The 17,526-nt window shown below is 42.3% G+C and overlaps 1 protein-coding gene across 1 annotated transcript in view; it reads left to right on the top strand.

The window, feature by feature from the left end:
• The window catches only part of LOC141213731 (low-density lipoprotein receptor-related protein 5-like), a 125,366-nt gene that overhangs the window by 52,479 nt on the left and 55,361 nt on the right, over window positions 1–17,526 (top strand). The window contains exons 6-7 of the mRNA XM_073665319.1: window positions 6,775–7,171; window positions 7,666–7,837. Of these exons, the coding sequence (XP_073521420.1) occupies window positions 6,775–7,171; window positions 7,666–7,837 (569 nt within the window). The remainder of the gene's footprint in view (window positions 1–6,774; window positions 7,172–7,665; window positions 7,838–17,526) is intronic.

Here is a 17,526-nt window from a genome sequence, read left to right on the forward strand (position 1 = left end):
CATATGTTGGGTCACCTTAGTTAAACTTGTAGAACATTATCAATGGTAAATCGCTGTTACAAAGGAATCACACAGGATCCTACAGTTGCTATATAATTTCCTGATCATGACCATAATGTCTTTTCCCACTGGGGAGATTACTTGAGCTGCCTGTTTGTACATTTGGTATTTGGCAGCACAAGCACTTAGCTTTGTAAACAAAGAACAGAACCATATTAAAAAGGATGTGTCAGAAGTGGCCGCCTTTTACTCTTGCTTTATTCCTGCTGTTCCCTTGAGTATTCAGTTTTTTGTATTTTTAAAATCCACCATACGGTTCCAGAGATATGGGACTTTTTGAGTGGGATGTAGATCACAGGATCCTCAGGGGCGTGTATTTAGGCTGTTTTGCTTAATTAGCATGTGAAGCCACGCCTCCTTGTAATGACCATAAAAAGTAGCACTAAATAAAACGGCCCATATCTATGGGACCATATGGCAGATTTAAAAAAAAAACAAAAAACTAAATACTCAGGGGAATAGCTGGAATAAAGTAAGGGAGATTAAAAAAAACAAAAGTAGAATACTCCAGAGGAGCAGCGGGGGAAAAAAAAATGACAGTCTACTTTTGCTCCGGTCGGTCTCATGATCTTGTATACAGCTCTGCAGAATGTGATGGCGCTATTTCAGCAACGTAAAAACCTTTAAATCAGGGAATCCCTAGTTGTGCAGCTCAGCTGTCTGCCATTCCTCCGTCCTCTGCAGGACCATGGTGTCGGTAATTGTCTGGGCTCCAGGTTTATTACTTTATCTAAACTATTGTGTTAATAATTTGACCACCAGTTTCCACAGACTGCTCGGTGCTGTATATGTACGGAGTGACTGCATCGGATGGATTTCAGCTCGGATTTCAAACACTTGGAATACTTTTTGTAAACAGGCCCCGGGCGAATGTGTCGTGTCTGGGAATGTGCTTCACTTCCTTTTACCGGAGTGATTTGAGTTCGGCAAATAGAATATATGTATCAATCATAACTTCTGCATTACGTGTGAAGATCTCCCTGCCTATTATCGAAGACCTTTTCCACATTCACAAGAATTTTTGTTTTCTTCTGCAGCCTTTACTATATAAGGCTCTGAGCCGTCCGTCCGCTCTTAATAAGGGTCTACAATAATTTCACCGGAAATGTGTCTTCAGAAAATGACATTTTTACCATTCACTGTTAAGTATTCTGCAGGTCACAATACGGCTAGCCAAATACGAAGAGACTTAACTTTGTTTTTCCATTGATAAATTCTTATTTTTATTTTTTTTTTGTGGGAGGAAGCTAGGGGACTAAAATAAAACCCAAAACAGTAATTCTTGTTTTGTTTTTTTCTCGCAATATTTATTATATGTGATAATGTGATGTTTTAAGTGTGAACATTTACGGATTGGTCAGTCTTTTTTTTTTTTTGATATTTTAATCAATTTTTTTTTCCACTCCCCCTTTTGTAGTCCAGAACCTGCAATCACTTCATCACTGTATTGTCATTTTATTGATCTCCTATTAGGCTTATACTTAAGGGTAATGTCATTAGAAAATGACCTACTGATTAAAGGGGTTGTCAGCTACTTGGACATCCTTTTCTTAAATCCCCATGTAAAAAACAAAACAAAGCAAAAAAGCGTGTGCTCGCCTCCCGCACCAACGCTCTTCTTTGATGTTGGTGTTTAGCCTCCAGATACTTTCTGGACAATATTAGACTGCAGAGCTCACACTTCCCTTTTCCAATTTTCCTTGGAGGGGTCTGCAGCGCTCGTGTGGTATAAACAATGTCATGTGAGTATTACACGTTCTGTATTTGCTGCTATATAGATCTATATTCAATTTCCTGACACAATCATCTTTGGTTTTAGATTAGATGGTTTGACAATTTCCATATTCCCACTTAAAGTATCTAAACAATATTTTATCCTGTAGTGACGGCTTCGCCAGAAAACCCGCAGCTTCTGTAGTTTTATGAATGAAGCATTGAAAATGGCCTCGTCGCTGGTCCTTGATGATTTTATTGATGTCCCTTTTCATGTTCTCCTTGTGTTTCATGTGCTGTTTTAGGCTTGTGATCATTAAACACCAACTGCTTCCTTCCCAATATTGCAGCAGTATATTTTATCTTTGAGATCTGCACTCTAATGAGGAAATGCATGAATATAGCCAGAATAAATGCCGACTGTGACCCCGACCCCACGCAAGATGCCGACTGTGACCCCGACCCCACGCAAGATGCCGACTGTGACCCCGACCCCACGCAAGATGCCGACTGTGACCCCGACCCCACGCAAGATGCCGACTGTGACCCCCGACCCCACGCAAGATGCCGACTGTGACCCCCGACCCCACGCAAGATGCCGACTGTGACCCCCGACCCCACGCAAGATGCCGACTGTGACCCCCGACCCCACGCAAGATGCCGACTGTGACCCCCGACCCCACGCAAGATGCCGTCTGTGACCCCTTGATAATGAATTAGTTGCATCTTAATGCAGTAGATTCTTTTAGTGACGTGTACCTTTTAATAAATTTGCCACAACTTCTGTGAGCCATTGTAAGAAATGTACTTTATTAATGGGCGTATATTTTGATAAATTTGTCACATCCCCTTCACGGCTAAGTTCTGGCCACTCTTCAAAAAATGTAGTGGACCTTGGTGGGAACTCGTGAAGGTCCGAAAGTTTTTGAACCACTACGAGTTGCACGAACTTTTTGCAACGTTCCTAACCGTTTTACACCTGAATTCTGGCCAAAGCCGATGGATCAAGGCCTTTATATCTAAAGGTTTCCCACCAAAAATTAGGATCTGGGTAAAAAAAAAAATTGTAACCCTGAAGCGGGATACAGGATTTTACAAAAAATAGCACCACCTTCACCACTCGGAAACAATTGTTTTTGATGGCAGCACTTAGACATTGAACGGAAACATAATTAGATAGCCCAAATGTCAAAAGAGAGGTGTATCTAAGTGGGGGAAAAACATCCCCCCAAACACCCTCCTATACCGACTCAAGAACAACAGAGTCATCATGGCTTAGAAAAAAGTGTACATATTTTATTGAAGCATTCATTTAAAAATATATAACTCCAACAAAGCACAAAAAGCAAGGTAGACAATGAAATATCCGATCCAGCCAGAAAAAAGCCTGCCCTAATATTAAATATTTGATCAAATTTGCATAGATTTACAGATAGAAAATAGTTGGGGCATCAAACCAAAAAAAATGCAAGTATATGGGAAGACACATGAGAAAACATGAAAAAGCACTGTACCAAAAAATTCCTGACCAAAATCGTAAAAGAGTCTTTTGTATAATTATAATTGGATCAAATACATAATAATGTCAGGATTAAATGGGTAATACTTAGGCTGACCATATGGTGGTGTACTTTAAAGTGCATTACTGACAGGCAGTCAGACCAAACCAATCGAATAAAGTGCAATGTGCATGTTTCCAGTGCTAACAGATTTTAGCAAATAGCAATCTATTTTAAACAGGATACCCCAAAAGGCAAAAATGAGGGAAGGTAACCTCTCATAACTAAATGTCTTAATGACAACGGAAATTCATCATGAATGGTCGACCCTGAGAGGACTGGTGTACTTACCAGTAATGGCAGGCTGAAGTGGTCGGACAAGGATAAAGAATGCGTCCCCGACGCGCGTTTCGCGGCAACTAGGGCCGCTTTCTCAAGGGGCAGTGGTATTGCTGGGGATGAAGGACCTTTTCAAACCATTCGCGCCGATCACGTGAGCGCTCACGTGACCGGTGACGTGTGTAAAGGGGGCCGTGTGCGGGTGTCTCCGAGACGTTAAGCCGGCGCATGCGCCTTCCAAATCCTGCGTGAGGCGCCGCCCCCAAGTCGTCAGGAGCCACCGCGCACGCCGCAAGGAATGCGGAAGTGCCCGACCACGCGCGGACGCCATGTAGACAACCGGGGGCGCGCCCGACCACAGGAGGGCCGGCGCATGCGCACCACGTCGCGGGACAGCAGCACTAGCTCCGGGGCAACACATAAGTGAAAAAGGAGAGGGGAACATCATAAAGAACATCAGGTATATAACACAGATTAAACAAAGGAAGGGAAGCAGGAAATACATTTAAAACATAATATCAATTGTGAATCGACCATCAGAGAGTCCTTTTTCTTAGCCCCTCGCTTTCTCATTCTTCATGTGGAATATCCGTCATCACGCGGTTATTAAGAATGGATAAGGAATGGTCCAAAACGGTGCAAAGTGAAAAAGTTGTTACTTTGTCTATGAAGGAACTAGAAAAATAACCAAATTAAAATCATAAAATCAAAGTGCCAATTAAAAATAAAAAATAACAGTAAACCCCAGGTTAAACAAATGTGTCCCTCGGGCACCATGAGGGTGGATGAGGGGGTTCACCATGTAGTATAGGATCAAACTACTCATATTGTCATATCATAAAAAGGAGGAGAAGGAGAAAGCACGGGGTGACATTGTCTCAAGCGTCACTATCCACTTGGCCTCTACTTGCGCCAGAATTTTTCTGACATTGCCACCCCGCGCGCCCAAATGTATCACATCTATCCCCCGCACCTTAAGACAGCTAGGATCGCAGTTGTGGACAGCCCTAAAGTGCCTGGGAATACTCTTGAGTTCATCTATGTCGGCCGCCGTCCTGGCCGCGCCAATGTCGCGCACATGCTCACGCACACGTATTCTCAGCTCCCTGGATGTTAAGCCAATGTAAATTAGAGGGCAATCGCACACAGCATAATAAATGACGTTGTTAGTGCCACACGAAATAGTGTTTTATTTTAAATTCTTTTTTGCCATCTGAGGACGTGAACGTGTTGCTGCGCGTGACATTGGCACAGGCAAGACACCGGCCGCAGGGAAATGTCCCAAGAGTAGGTCCATGAGAGCCAAAAGGATTCGGCCGCATTGGAGTATAGTGACTAGAGACTAGCAGATCTTTTAAATTTTTGGCCCGTCTCGGGGTCATGAGTGGGCGATCCCCAAGAACTGGTCCCAGGGAAGCATCAGTTGCCAAGATGTCCCAATGTTTGGTCATGATTTTCCTCATATTCTCCCACTCATGGTTATAATTTGAGATAAACTTAATCTTTACTTGTCCTGGTTCCACACCTTTAGTGATGTTAGAATATAATAGATTGTTACATGGAGTCCACCTTGCTCTGTTGTATCCACGTTGCCTGAATCTATCCTTCAGATCCGCGGCCTGACATTCAAATTTAAGGTCAGAGGAGCAGATCCGTCTCGCCCTCAGGAACTGTCCAACCGGGATGGCCCTTATAGTTGCGGGATGGTGTGCTGTATCTGCGTGTATTAGGGCATTGACTGACGTTTATTTTCTAAAGATGTCGGTCTGGAGGCACCTCCCATCATCAACCTCCAGCGCGACATCCAAGAAATCAATTTTTGTAGTGTTAAATTTGTATGTCAGCCTAATGCCCCATGTATTCCGATTTAATTAGACCATAAATTCTTCGAGCTCCCGTACCGTCCCTCGCCAGAAAAACAAAACGTCGTCAATATAACGGAGCCAGCATAAAATCTGGTTAGCGGCCCCCGCGCCCTCATCGCCAGAAATATGCCTCTCCCAAGCGCCTAGGAAGAGGTTGGGGTACGAGGGCGCGCAGGCCGCCCCCATAGCTGTGCCCCGTTTCTGCAGATATACTGCATCCTTAAACAGAAAATAATTATGGGTCAGGACGAATTGCAGGAGCTCGACAATCAATCCACACAGAGGGCCGCCAAGGTCGGACGCCCCGAGGAAAAGGCGGACCGCCTCCAGACCAATAGTGTGCTCAATACAGGTGTACAGGCTTTCTACATCTGCTGTGACAAGTAGTACTCCTTCCTTCTGGCTGGATCAGATATTTCATTGTCTACCTTGGTTTTTGTGTTTTGTTTGAGTTATATATTTTTAAATGAATGCTTCAATAAAATATGTACACTTTTTTCTAAGCCATGATGACTCTGTTGTTCTCTCTTTAACTATTGAACGGAAACGGTAGATGTATTGGAAATTGGAGCATGTCAAGTATTTGCTTATTTTAGCAATAGTCATAAATGTAAAAGCTTTTAGAGAAGGCTTTACATTGATTTCAATGATCGGTGTGATAAGTTTTAATTGTCCTGCTGGGTAACTAGACACTTGCTGCCCAGATTTCTCCCATAGATGACAAACCATTGCTAGCGGCCCTCAGATGGAGGGGACTGTGTAATCAGCTTATTGTCAAGGTGGGATCATCTGCAGCACACAGTTGCTAAAGGCCCCCCATACATATTTAAAATTTGGACAGATAAAGTAGTTATTTTTGGTAGGAGTAGACATATCTAATGTGTATGGGCACCTCCCAACATTCCTCCAACATCAGTTTTAATATAGGAACAGGTAGTTTCTCGTCTGATTTTGATGTTCTTCAGGTAGATAAGTGGCTGAAAGAGGAGTCTGGTGGTGGCTTAGATCTATGTACCCATAGAGAACTCAATTGTTAGAAGACTTTGACATCTACAAGTTACTCGGTGTTGAAATTTGTGGTTCTTGATGTGGCCACCATCTTTTACAATGTGTATTTAACATGGGCTAACCGGCTTGTTTTTTTTCCTTTTCGTAACTATATACCTCATTCTATTAAGCATATCAGTAATAGTTGTCATATTCTTGTTCTAATGTCTCCTGCCGTTCCCGTCCCATTTAGTAATGTTGTCCCTAAACCATTGGTCATTTTATTGAAAGCCTATCCGTGGTTCTTGTAGGAGCTGATGATGTCCTGCTGCTTGCACGAAGGACCGATCTGCGGAGGATCTCCCTAGACATGCCAGATTTCACAGATATCGTGCTCCAAATCGATGATATAAGGCACGCCATTGCCATTGACTATGACCCAGTAGAACGATACATCTATTGGACTGATGACGAGGTTCGAGCAATCCGTCGCGTCTATCTGGATGGTTCTGGAGCACAGACATTGGTGACCACCGAGATAAAGCATCCAGATGGAATAGCTGTTGACTGGGTGTCCCGAAATCTTTACTGGACGGACACGGGGACTGACCGTATTGAGGTGACCCGTCTTAATGGAACTTCAAGGAAAATCTTAATATCTGAAGATCTGGATGAACCAAGAGCCATTGTACTAAATCCACTAACTGGGTGAGTTCTTGTTTGTTTTTTGGAGATAAGCCTAACATGTTTTTGCTATATATTGTTACTTATTTGTAAAGGTCATTTTCTGCTTAATCAAGACCGGTGTTTTGTATGCCAGTCTTTGATCTAAGATGTCCTGGAATAACATGCCCCAAATACATCAACAGGCTTCTTGAATTTGGGCATCTTTCAGCTGCCATGTGCCAGTGTAAGGAATGCATTCCATTCGTGGACACACGTGGCATCAGCCATGGTGCATTTGTTGGGCCGCTATTTACCACATCCCCTTCCATGTTTCAAAAAGTTGGCAATGGCATAAAAAAACCAAACTCCAAATTTTTGCGCAACTGAGTTACGCAACCTTTCAAACTGCGTTAAAACCAACTTCTGGAGCAAACTGGTGGATCAGCCCCTAGACATTTTTACTTTTTCTTTCCAGAAGACCGGTCTAATATATTTTTATAATAATCATAGTAATATGTTTTGTATTTTTATTCTAGTTATATGTACTGGACGGATTGGGGTGGAAAACCAAAGATAGAGTCTGCTTACTTAGATGGGACAGAGAGGGTTGTTCTGGTTAATTCGTCTTTGGGTTGGCCTAATGGATTGGCTCTGGATCTTCAAGACGGAAAACTTTATTGGGGTGATGCCAAGACGGACAAAATAGAGGTAGGTAATGATTGGTATTTTTATCAGATGCAGGTGGATTACATTAGTTTTCATTGGTGAATACCTTTTTACAAATGTTTAAATTGATGTAAGAATGAGATAAACTGGTGTGTCCGCGCTGATGATGCATTTTGTATGTGTGTGTAATATCTATCTATGTGTGATAGATTATATATCTCACACATAGATAGATATTACGTACAGACCAAAAGTTTGGACACACCTTCTCATTTAAAGATTTTTCTGTATTTTCATGACTATGAAAATTGTACATTCACACTGAAGGCATCAAAACTATGAATTAACACATGTGGAATTATATACTTAACAAAAAAGTGTGAAACAACTGAAAATATGTCTTATATTCTAGGTTCTTCAAAGTAGCCACCTTTTGCTTTGATGACTGCTTTGCACACTCTTGGCATTCTCTTGATGAGCTTCAAGAGGTAGTCACCGGAAATGGTCTTCCAACAATCTTGAAGGAGTTCCCAGAGATGCTTAGCACTTGTTGGCCCTTTTGCCTTCACTCTGCGGTCCAGCTCACCCCAAACCATCTCGATTGGGTTCAGGTCTGGTGACTGTGGAGGCCAGGTCATCTTGCGTAGCACCCCATCACTCTCCTTCTTGGTCAAATAGCCCTTACACAGCCTGGAGGTGTGTTTGGCGTCATTGTCCTGTTGAAAAATAAATGATGGTCCAACTAAACGCAAACCGGATGGAGTAGCATGCCTCTGCAAGATGCTGTGGTAGCCATGCTGGTTCAGTATGCCTTCAATTTTGAATAAATCCCCAACAGCGTCACCAGCAAAGCACCCCCACACCATCACACCTCCTCCTCCATGCTTCACGGTGGGAACCAGGCATGTAGAGTCCATCCGTTCACCATTTCTGCATCGCACAAAGACACAGTGGTTGGAACCAAAGATCTCAAATTTGGACTCATCAGACCAAAGCACAGATTTCCACTGGTCTAATGTCCATTCCTTGTGTTCTTTAGCCCAAACAAGTCTCTTCTGCTTCATGCCTGTCCTTAGCAGTGGTTTTCTAGCAGCTATTTTACCATGAAGGCCTGCTGCACAAAGTCTCCTCTTAACAGTTGTTGTAGAGATGTGTCTGCTGCTAGAAAACTGTGTGGCATTGACCTGGTATCTAATCTGAGCTGCTGTTAACCTGCGATTTCTGAGGCTGGTGACTCGGATAAACTTATCCTCAGAAGCAGAGGTGACTCTTGGTCTTCCTTTCCTGGGGCGGTCCTCATGTGAGCCAGTTTCTTTGTAGCGCTTGATGGTTTTTGCAACTGCACTTGGGGGACACATTCAAAGTTTGCCCAATTTTTCGCACTGACTGACCTTCATTTCTTAAAGTAATGATGGCCACTCGTTTTTCTTTACTTAGCTGCTTTTTTCTTGCCATAGTCCTACTGAATAGACTGTTAGAATTTGTATTATCAGCTGTGTATCCACCAGACTTCCGCACAACACAACTGATGGTCCCAACCCCATTTATAAGGCAAGAAATCCACTTATTAAACCTGACAGGGCACACCTGTGAAGTGAAGACCATTTCCAGTGACTACCTCTTGAAGCTCATCAAGAGAATGCCAAGAGTGTGCAAAGCAGTCATCAAAGCAAAAGGTGGCTACTTTGAAGAACCTAGAATATAAGACATATTTTCAGTTGTTTTACACTTTTTTGTTAAGTATATAATTCCACATGTGTTAATTCATAGTTTTGATGCCTTCAGTGTGAATGTACAATTTTCATAGTCATAAAAATACAGAAAAATCTTTAAATGAGAAGGTGTGTCCAAACTTTTGGTCTGTACTGTACATTTATTTATATTACAACACACACATTAAATAACTATTGGTCACACTCTTTCAGTCTTCGGCTATCGCTCACAACCTTTCCATACTGGTGCATTTTCAGTTAGACCGAGCATGCCTGTGTTCTCAGTAGGAAATGGAGAGAAAAGTCACTGCCAAATGGGTCTGGCAGGAGCTATCTCCCCAGGGATAGAAGGATTGGCTATAGAACATCCAACTGCTGATCCTTATATCTCCCAATATCTGCAATTGGGGGAGACTTCGGAGGCCCCCCCATTTATTGTCTGCCGTAATCGCCGGGTTCAGCCAACATGCATCTAATATATATGGTCTGCTGTAAATCCAGAGACCGTCTTATGCATCACAGAGCTGGTCTTCGATCCCCCTATCATTCGCTGCCTTCATATATGACTTTGTTATATATGGATATAAGGGATTTTTGAGGCTGTGGCGCTAAGGACCAAGTCCGGTAATAGCGACATTTTCTCCTCCACACATGTCTAAGAAAAGTTTTGTATAAGTTGAGCTGTGCAGCAGGCCGGTGAGGAGTATGTGCTGCTATGTGTAGAATTTCACGTCTCGCAGCTGCATCTGCAGCATTTAAGCTGGAGCACAAAGGGCTCAGTCTCTGCGCTCGGCCTATGGAGCCATTTGGCAACACTCGTCAAACGTTTGCGTGACAGCAGCCTATAGGACTTTTTTCCTGTAAATTTGGCACCCTGCGGTAACATTGTTCCGGGGCCTCTAAATGTCTTTGCTTGTCTGCTTGGCAGGCACTTGGGGAAAATGAGTCCGCTTTCTTCAACATATGTTTTTTTTCCAGCTTTTGTGAGTGAAGATTTATAGATCTGTATGTTAATTGGCAGAGATTCATGGTCAGTGAAATTCTGTGTGAGAACAAGTCTTGTCAGATGAGGAGCAATATCACGTCTGTGCTTTGAGGTTCTTTAATGGACGCACTGTAGATTAGTGGGGGATTACAAGAATCAAGCCGAGAGGGAAGCGGAGAGCTTGCCACAAGCACGCGCGGGGCATCCCTGCCTTATTGTGTGTTAGGTGATTAACCCATATGCCAAGAACAGCATGATCCATCGTCTCCTCTGGAGGCTAGATCCTGGTATGGAAGAGCCTAGTCATACCCTGTGATGGTGGCATGGGTGCTTGTGAACCCTTGTGCTTGCGTCACAGTTCTTAGGTCTACCATTTTTATTGTTAGATTTGAGTTATCAAAAGTGAACATTAATTACTTTGTCCACTTATTAAAAAAAAAGTGTTAAAGAAAAAACACACGCACACACCGTACTCCTCACTGGACCACATCCGTTCCTTTATACTGCGGCTGGGGTCCCCTGACTTTTTCCTGCCTTCCTCTTCTGGTCAGATCACCACTCCTATATTTCCATTTTAATGTAAATAACGCTAGGAGACCAGCAGCAAGGAAGATCATCAGGAGTTTAATAGGTGAGTTGATGGTGTTTTGTCTTGGTGGTGGTGTTGATGCTGGTGTATGTGTTTGGTGGTGTTGATGCTGGCAGCACTGGTGGTCTGTTGATGGCGGCGCTTATGGTGGCGCTGGTGTGTGTTGGTGGTTATAAAATGTTTCCTTCTTTCTCCACGTATAAACAACTATTTTCCCTACTACTGAATTCATAATCTACTCTGAAAAGCAGCTCAAAATGGTTTTGGACAAGGCAAGATACTCTGCATGCACAGGGTACTGCTCCTATTATACTCTATGGACAGGGGAGGATGGAAGCTATATGAGCTCTCCACACAGTGAGAGGCCAGGCTTACTCGGGCAAACTTTGCTGCAGCTTCTAGCAAGTGTTTAATTTTCATGCAGGATTCGCATCCACACCGCTCAGTACTGCTGTAAAATGTCCCCTGTGCTGCTGCTGCTTCTTTCTGTGTGCTGCAAAGAAAAAAGAGCTGGAATCCTTTGTTTGAACTGTGTATGGGGGACAATAATCTCCTAAGCTTTAAAGGGGTTGTCAACTACTGCCTAATATATTCTGGATTCTGGACCCCAACTAAAATAACATGGATTTTCATTTCTCATAGCAGCACTCTTCCTGTGATGTCGGCGCCACAGCGGCTTTCTGTCAGTGGTGTGGGCGGAGTTATACACAGCTCGGCATTCTGAGCTATGCTAGATCTGCAGCAGAGAAAACTGTATTGTATCAAAATGACAGCAAGCAGCCCAGTAAGTGACACATTGCTGGACTCGGGGTCTCTGCCCCTACATTATGCTGCCCTTAGATTACACTGCAAAAACCTGGTGATAGATTCACTTTAATTATTACGCGCTAGGAGATTTTATGTTCACTTTCTGTCTTTATTATATTTTAGTGGTTTAATGTGTGAGCGTACTGAACGGTCTGCATGGTTTCGCAATTTTGGGCTCAGGAACAATTTTTTCCATATGCAAGTAACTACTACATCAATAACCACTGATGCATGAGTTGGTGTTAACCCCTTAATTATACTGTAAGGTGGAGATTTCACTCACTTTGTGAACTTCCAGCATTTTTTTTTTTTTTTTTTATTATCTCCATTACCAAAAATAGTCAACTTAGTACAGCACGGTTCTCTGATTGAATTAAGTACAAGTTTTTTTGGAGCTTATTTCCTCTTGCTATAAAGTTTTCATCACTCAACCTTCTTTCCATGTCGCCCCTGCACAAGACCCCCAGCAAGAGACATCAGGAAAAGTTTACATTGGCTGCTCTTTCTCCTACAGAGGCTGCAGAGGGGAAAATGTAGCAATACATGGGGCCTCTAAATGACCGTAACACATGGATGGATGGGGTCCGCCATGGTGAGATCCAACTGCTTGTTTTCAGTTCTCAACCTTTGCCCTAACTGGGCATCTCGATAGGGAGTTTCGAGTTAAGAAAACCATTTTTAAAGGCACTGTGTGTAATGAGATTTTGCAATTTTATCACACCTTTGTTCCCCTAAAGGACTGATTTTGTCAAGTGTGTTTTTTGTTTTTATTCCAAAGTATAAGATTATTAGAGTAAATTTCACTAAATTTATTGAAAGGCACACTTTGCTGAAAGTCAAAAAATTATTTTCACTGATACATCAAAGCTTTGAAAAGTTGCCAAGTTTTGAGACTTTTGGCATTTGCACGATTGTTTAGGCCCTGTTTAGCTGTGGCGTCCCTTACTGAAGTAAGATTTGTGGCATGGCGCCTTCTAGTGAATCAGGTACCTCCTGATTCCGACATGCCTCCTTATCAAGAACAGCGCGAACAACATCGGTCTTGATGAATCCGGGCCTCTTATGAGCAGGTGCAGAATGTGACAAAATTGCTGTGAAAACTGAAAATTTTGCAAAAATTTTGGACCTTTTTGAGCCATCAATTTACAACTTTTTAGGGCTTAATTTACATAAAAAACTGGTGCAAAGTGTTTAATAAATGGAGACCATTGAGTTTCTTTTAACTCTGTGGAAGGCAACGGTCAGTTGAAAGTTAAAATGGGAAAATTGTGCTGTAAAAAGTTTGTCGGGAGCCCTGCTTTTTTTTGTTCTTCATCTGTAAAAGTCATTTTGCTTTTTATAATGTTTGGAAGTTACCGGCACACATTCATTGTCGGAGTACACACTGACGACGAAGCCACTGATTCCATATTTTGATTAAGTAGCTCCTCACTGTGGGAAAATCGAGGTTTTCCTAATCCAGAGACAGACATTGCCTTTACTGTGCAATAAAAGCATAATGGAGCTTGAGCTCGGACTCATTAACGCCCCCTCTTCACTGCCATCTGTACTCTTCACTAGCACAAGTGGCTTTCACTTCAACTCAAATCTGACAAGTACTTTCTTCCCCTATTCAGGAGAGACCCTCAAAGGCAACTCCTTTTAAAATGGTTTTCTCTGTATTTCACCCTCTTTTCTGTGTACTTGACCTGCCTCAAACCATTGCTTCTGATGCCAAGGGTTTATAATGTGCCTCCTCCCGAACACCCTTTTTAGGGCTGCGCGAGGACGTTCCTAACGTGCAGACAACTTGTGCTTTGAGCTCCCGAAATTTACTTTTCACTTTCTTCTAATTATCAAAAGTCCACTTTTCCTTCGAAGACTTCTAAAGTCTAGTGGAGAAATGGTGGAACACAACCCCGTCATTGTGTAGACCTAAAAATAAAGGCTTCATTCTACTGGGACCTCCTCTCATTGTCAGTGTAACTTCAGTAGATGACCCTTTGGCCATATTTACAAAAGTTCTGGCCTTGTTTGAAGGGAAACTGGTTGAAGGTCATCATGGTCTATATACAATGCCCAGTAGAAGGCCAATAGAAAAGAGGCAATCTGCCTCTGATTAGGCAGGGTGCCACTTTGTGTCAATTTCGATTGTTTGGTCTCCTCATTTAGCGCCTATTCATATCGAAAATCTAGTTGATTTATGTATGTCAAAAGGAGTAGATCCTTTTACAAGACATTATGTAATAGAACATCAGATGCATATATTAGGACCATAATAAATACTATAATTTTATTGTTCTTCTCATCACTTATTGTTTAAAGTGGCTGTCCCAACTTTTTTAAATGTAATATTGAAAAGAATAAAAAAAAGTCTTTACTCCACTTACTACTTTCTACCTCTCTACTTACCATGCTTCTGTCCCCCACAGATCACTGTACTTCCTGCTCCAGCGATGATTTCCCGACAGACTTGTGAATGTTGCCGCCGGTGATCGGCAATAGTTGTCATCACTGCGGTCATTGATGGGCTGCAGTGGCCGCATGTCCATGTCGAGATGTCATCGCTGCAGCAGGAGCTACAGAGACTGGTGTGGAAACAGGACATATTGGAAATGGGACTGCAAAGGATCAGTAAAGTGTTTGTTTTGTTTTTTTTTATACCTTTTTGTAACCTTCTAGGTTAGACATCTAGATTAGTTTTTTCCATTTTGTAACCTAGGTTTGACACCTAGAATTTTTTTTCCATATTGTGACCTTCTGGGTTAGACACCTAGATTAGTTTTTTCCATTTTTGTAGCATTCTAGGTTAGACGCCTAGATTCTTTTTTTTGCACTTTGTAACCTTCTAGGTTCGACACCCAGAATTTTTTCCCATTTTTGTAACCTTCTAGGTTCGACACCTAGATTAGTTTTTTGCATTTTGTAACCTAGGTTCGACACCTAGAAATTTTTTTACTGTTTTGTCGCATTCTAGGTTAGACTCCTTGAATTTTTTTTTCTCTTTATTAAATTGCTGTTGCAGTGGTACTGTAGTATGGCATGGCCATCTTTGTGGTACAACAATGACTAGAGTCCACCAGAATGGGAGCACTGTCACCGAGTGGTTCTGGACTGGAGCTGTTCCTGGGCGAAAATATATACGTTCCATCTCCTTGTAAACGTATAATGTCATCAATATTGATCTACACTTTTTTAGTATTTGATATCGCAAAATGTTGCTTGAATAAAGTCATCGCCCCCCTATTATTCTTTAACGTGTCGGAATGAGATTTTCTCGCTCTGGATGATAGTCCCATCTTGCATAAATAGAAGGTTGCTAATAAATGCAGCTTTGCTTCTTTTTATGGTAGTTTTTTTTTGTTTTTTATGTTAAAATTTGCTTTTACAAGAGCAAAATGAAGGCCATTAACAGCGCTTTCACCGTTTGATATGTGCATGGACTAAAGATTGAGCAATACTCTTTGATGCTAATATGGCGCAACCCACTTTGATTGATGGCATCTGGTATTGTTTAGCATTTTTTTCTCGCAGCCCTGGGTGGATTTCTATCGGGAAAGGAGGCATGCTGGTATGTAAAGTCCAGTTGAAAGACCCTAATAGAGGGGCCGGAGTGAAAATACTGCCAAAATGAGAAATTCCCTTTTTGGCTGTAGATACGACTCTGCATGAAGGTTCTTCAGACATGTGATGGAAGGAGTTATAATGACTTTGGCTTGTTCTTGTCACTTTGGATTCTTCATTGAGTTTAGGATTTTTTTTTTTTTGTAGGAAAATTGTTCGGATTCCGATGAATGCCAGTTGGAGAAAAAACGAATTTTGTCACATAATTTTTCAATTTGTGTCTTGTTAAATCATGTGGAAATTCTTTTAGGAGAGGGGTGTACAGTCTATATATAAAACCCATCAAGAATGGGATGGAGACTAACATGACTCTAGGATGCAGTGCCTCTAAATACCGGAATTTGTGCCGAAAAATTCATGCTGATCAGCTAGATTACGGGAGTTGATAAAAATTTTTACTATTTTTTATATTTGAATTTACTTTTTTTTTCTTAAGCAAATTATAAATGTCTTGACTGATAGTAGCAACAGATTTTTAAAGGTTACTGTTAAAGGCATGTTTAGCTGTACCCAAATCTTTGCGAATTTTTGGCCCAGTTTCTACTGCAAAAATCTGGTACTAGTTGCAGAACAAGTCCTTTTAAGGATATGTTCACACGGTGCCTTTTTCAGATGGACTCCAAAACGACATTGCTGTGCACATGTTCCCGACTAATGTCACTTTTTTAACCACTTCTAGATTCACAAACCCTTAAGCTGTTAAAATTGACAATCTCATTCTTCTGAGGGCTTTAGCTTGGAATCTGCTCCATCTATGTACTTAACAGTATAGAATAAGTCGCCAGCAGGGCCAGACTGGGTCAAAAAAGCAGTCCTGGCACACACACACAGACTAGCGTCTCCGCAAGAGAAATTGACATGCTGCGGTCTGGAAAGACGCGCCACATATCCGTGTCCGCAGGGGCACCGGATTTCTACGCAAGTGCGCTGCATGCAATCCGCAGCAATTACTGATCGTGTGCACGTACCCTAACACTCATTACCCCCGATCAGTGAATTTTGCTTTACTTTGTCGTGCCCCTCACTCTCCTAAAAGGAGTTATTTGAAGAGCCGCATGTGAATGGAGCCACAGTGCGTATGATCGGCCACAGCTCCATTTACATGGTGCTCTACAGAGCTCTGATTCTCGGGATCATGGGGGTCCCAACAGTCAGATCTCCAGTGATTGGATAGTTACCCCCTATCCAGAGGAGAAGGGATTACTTGGGATAATCAATTTAAACAGGTTTTACAATATTTATTTTTATTTGGCCGTAGTAATATTGAAAATACTACACCAATATTGACGCCTCTCCGACAACAGGACTAGAGAAGTGGTACTGTGCAGTGTATATACAGGACAGGAGAAGTGGTACTGTGCAGTGTATATACAGGACAGGAGAAGTGGTACTGTGCAGTGTATATACAGGACAGGAGAAGTGGTACTGTGCAGTGTATATACAGGACAGGAGAAGTGGTACTGTGCAGTGTATATACAGGACAGGAGAAGTGGTACTGTGCAGTGTATATATACAGGATAGGAGGAGTGGTACTGTGCAGTGTATATATACTGGACAGGAGGAGTGGTACTATGCAGTGTATATATACTGGACAGGAGGAGTGGTACTGTGCAGTGTATATATACTGGACAGGAGGAGTGGTACTGTGCAGTCTATATATACTGGACAGGAGGAGTGGTACTGTGCAGTCTATATATACTGGACAGGAGGAGTGGTACTGTGCAGTGTATATATACTGGACAGGAGGAGTGGTACTGTGCAGTCTATATATACTGGACAGGAGGAGTGGTACTGTGCAGTGTATATATACTGGACAGGAGGAGTGGTACTGTGCAGTGTATATATACTGGACAGGAGAAGTGGTACTGTGCAGTGTATATATACAGGACAGGAGGAGTGGTACTGTGCAGTGTATATATACAGGACAGGAGGAGTGGTACTGTGCAGTGTATATATACAGGACAGGAGGAGTGGTACTGTGCAGTGTGTGTATATATACAAGACAGGAGGAGTGGTACTGTGCAGTGTGTGTATA

Source organism: Phyllobates terribilis, unplaced genomic scaffold (assembly GCF_046119375.1).
Source record: "Phyllobates terribilis strain yellow unplaced genomic scaffold, ASM4611937v1 Scaffold_211__1_contigs__length_3443825, whole genome shotgun sequence".
Classification (NCBI taxonomy): domain Eukaryota; kingdom Metazoa; phylum Chordata; class Amphibia; order Anura; family Dendrobatidae; genus Phyllobates; species Phyllobates terribilis.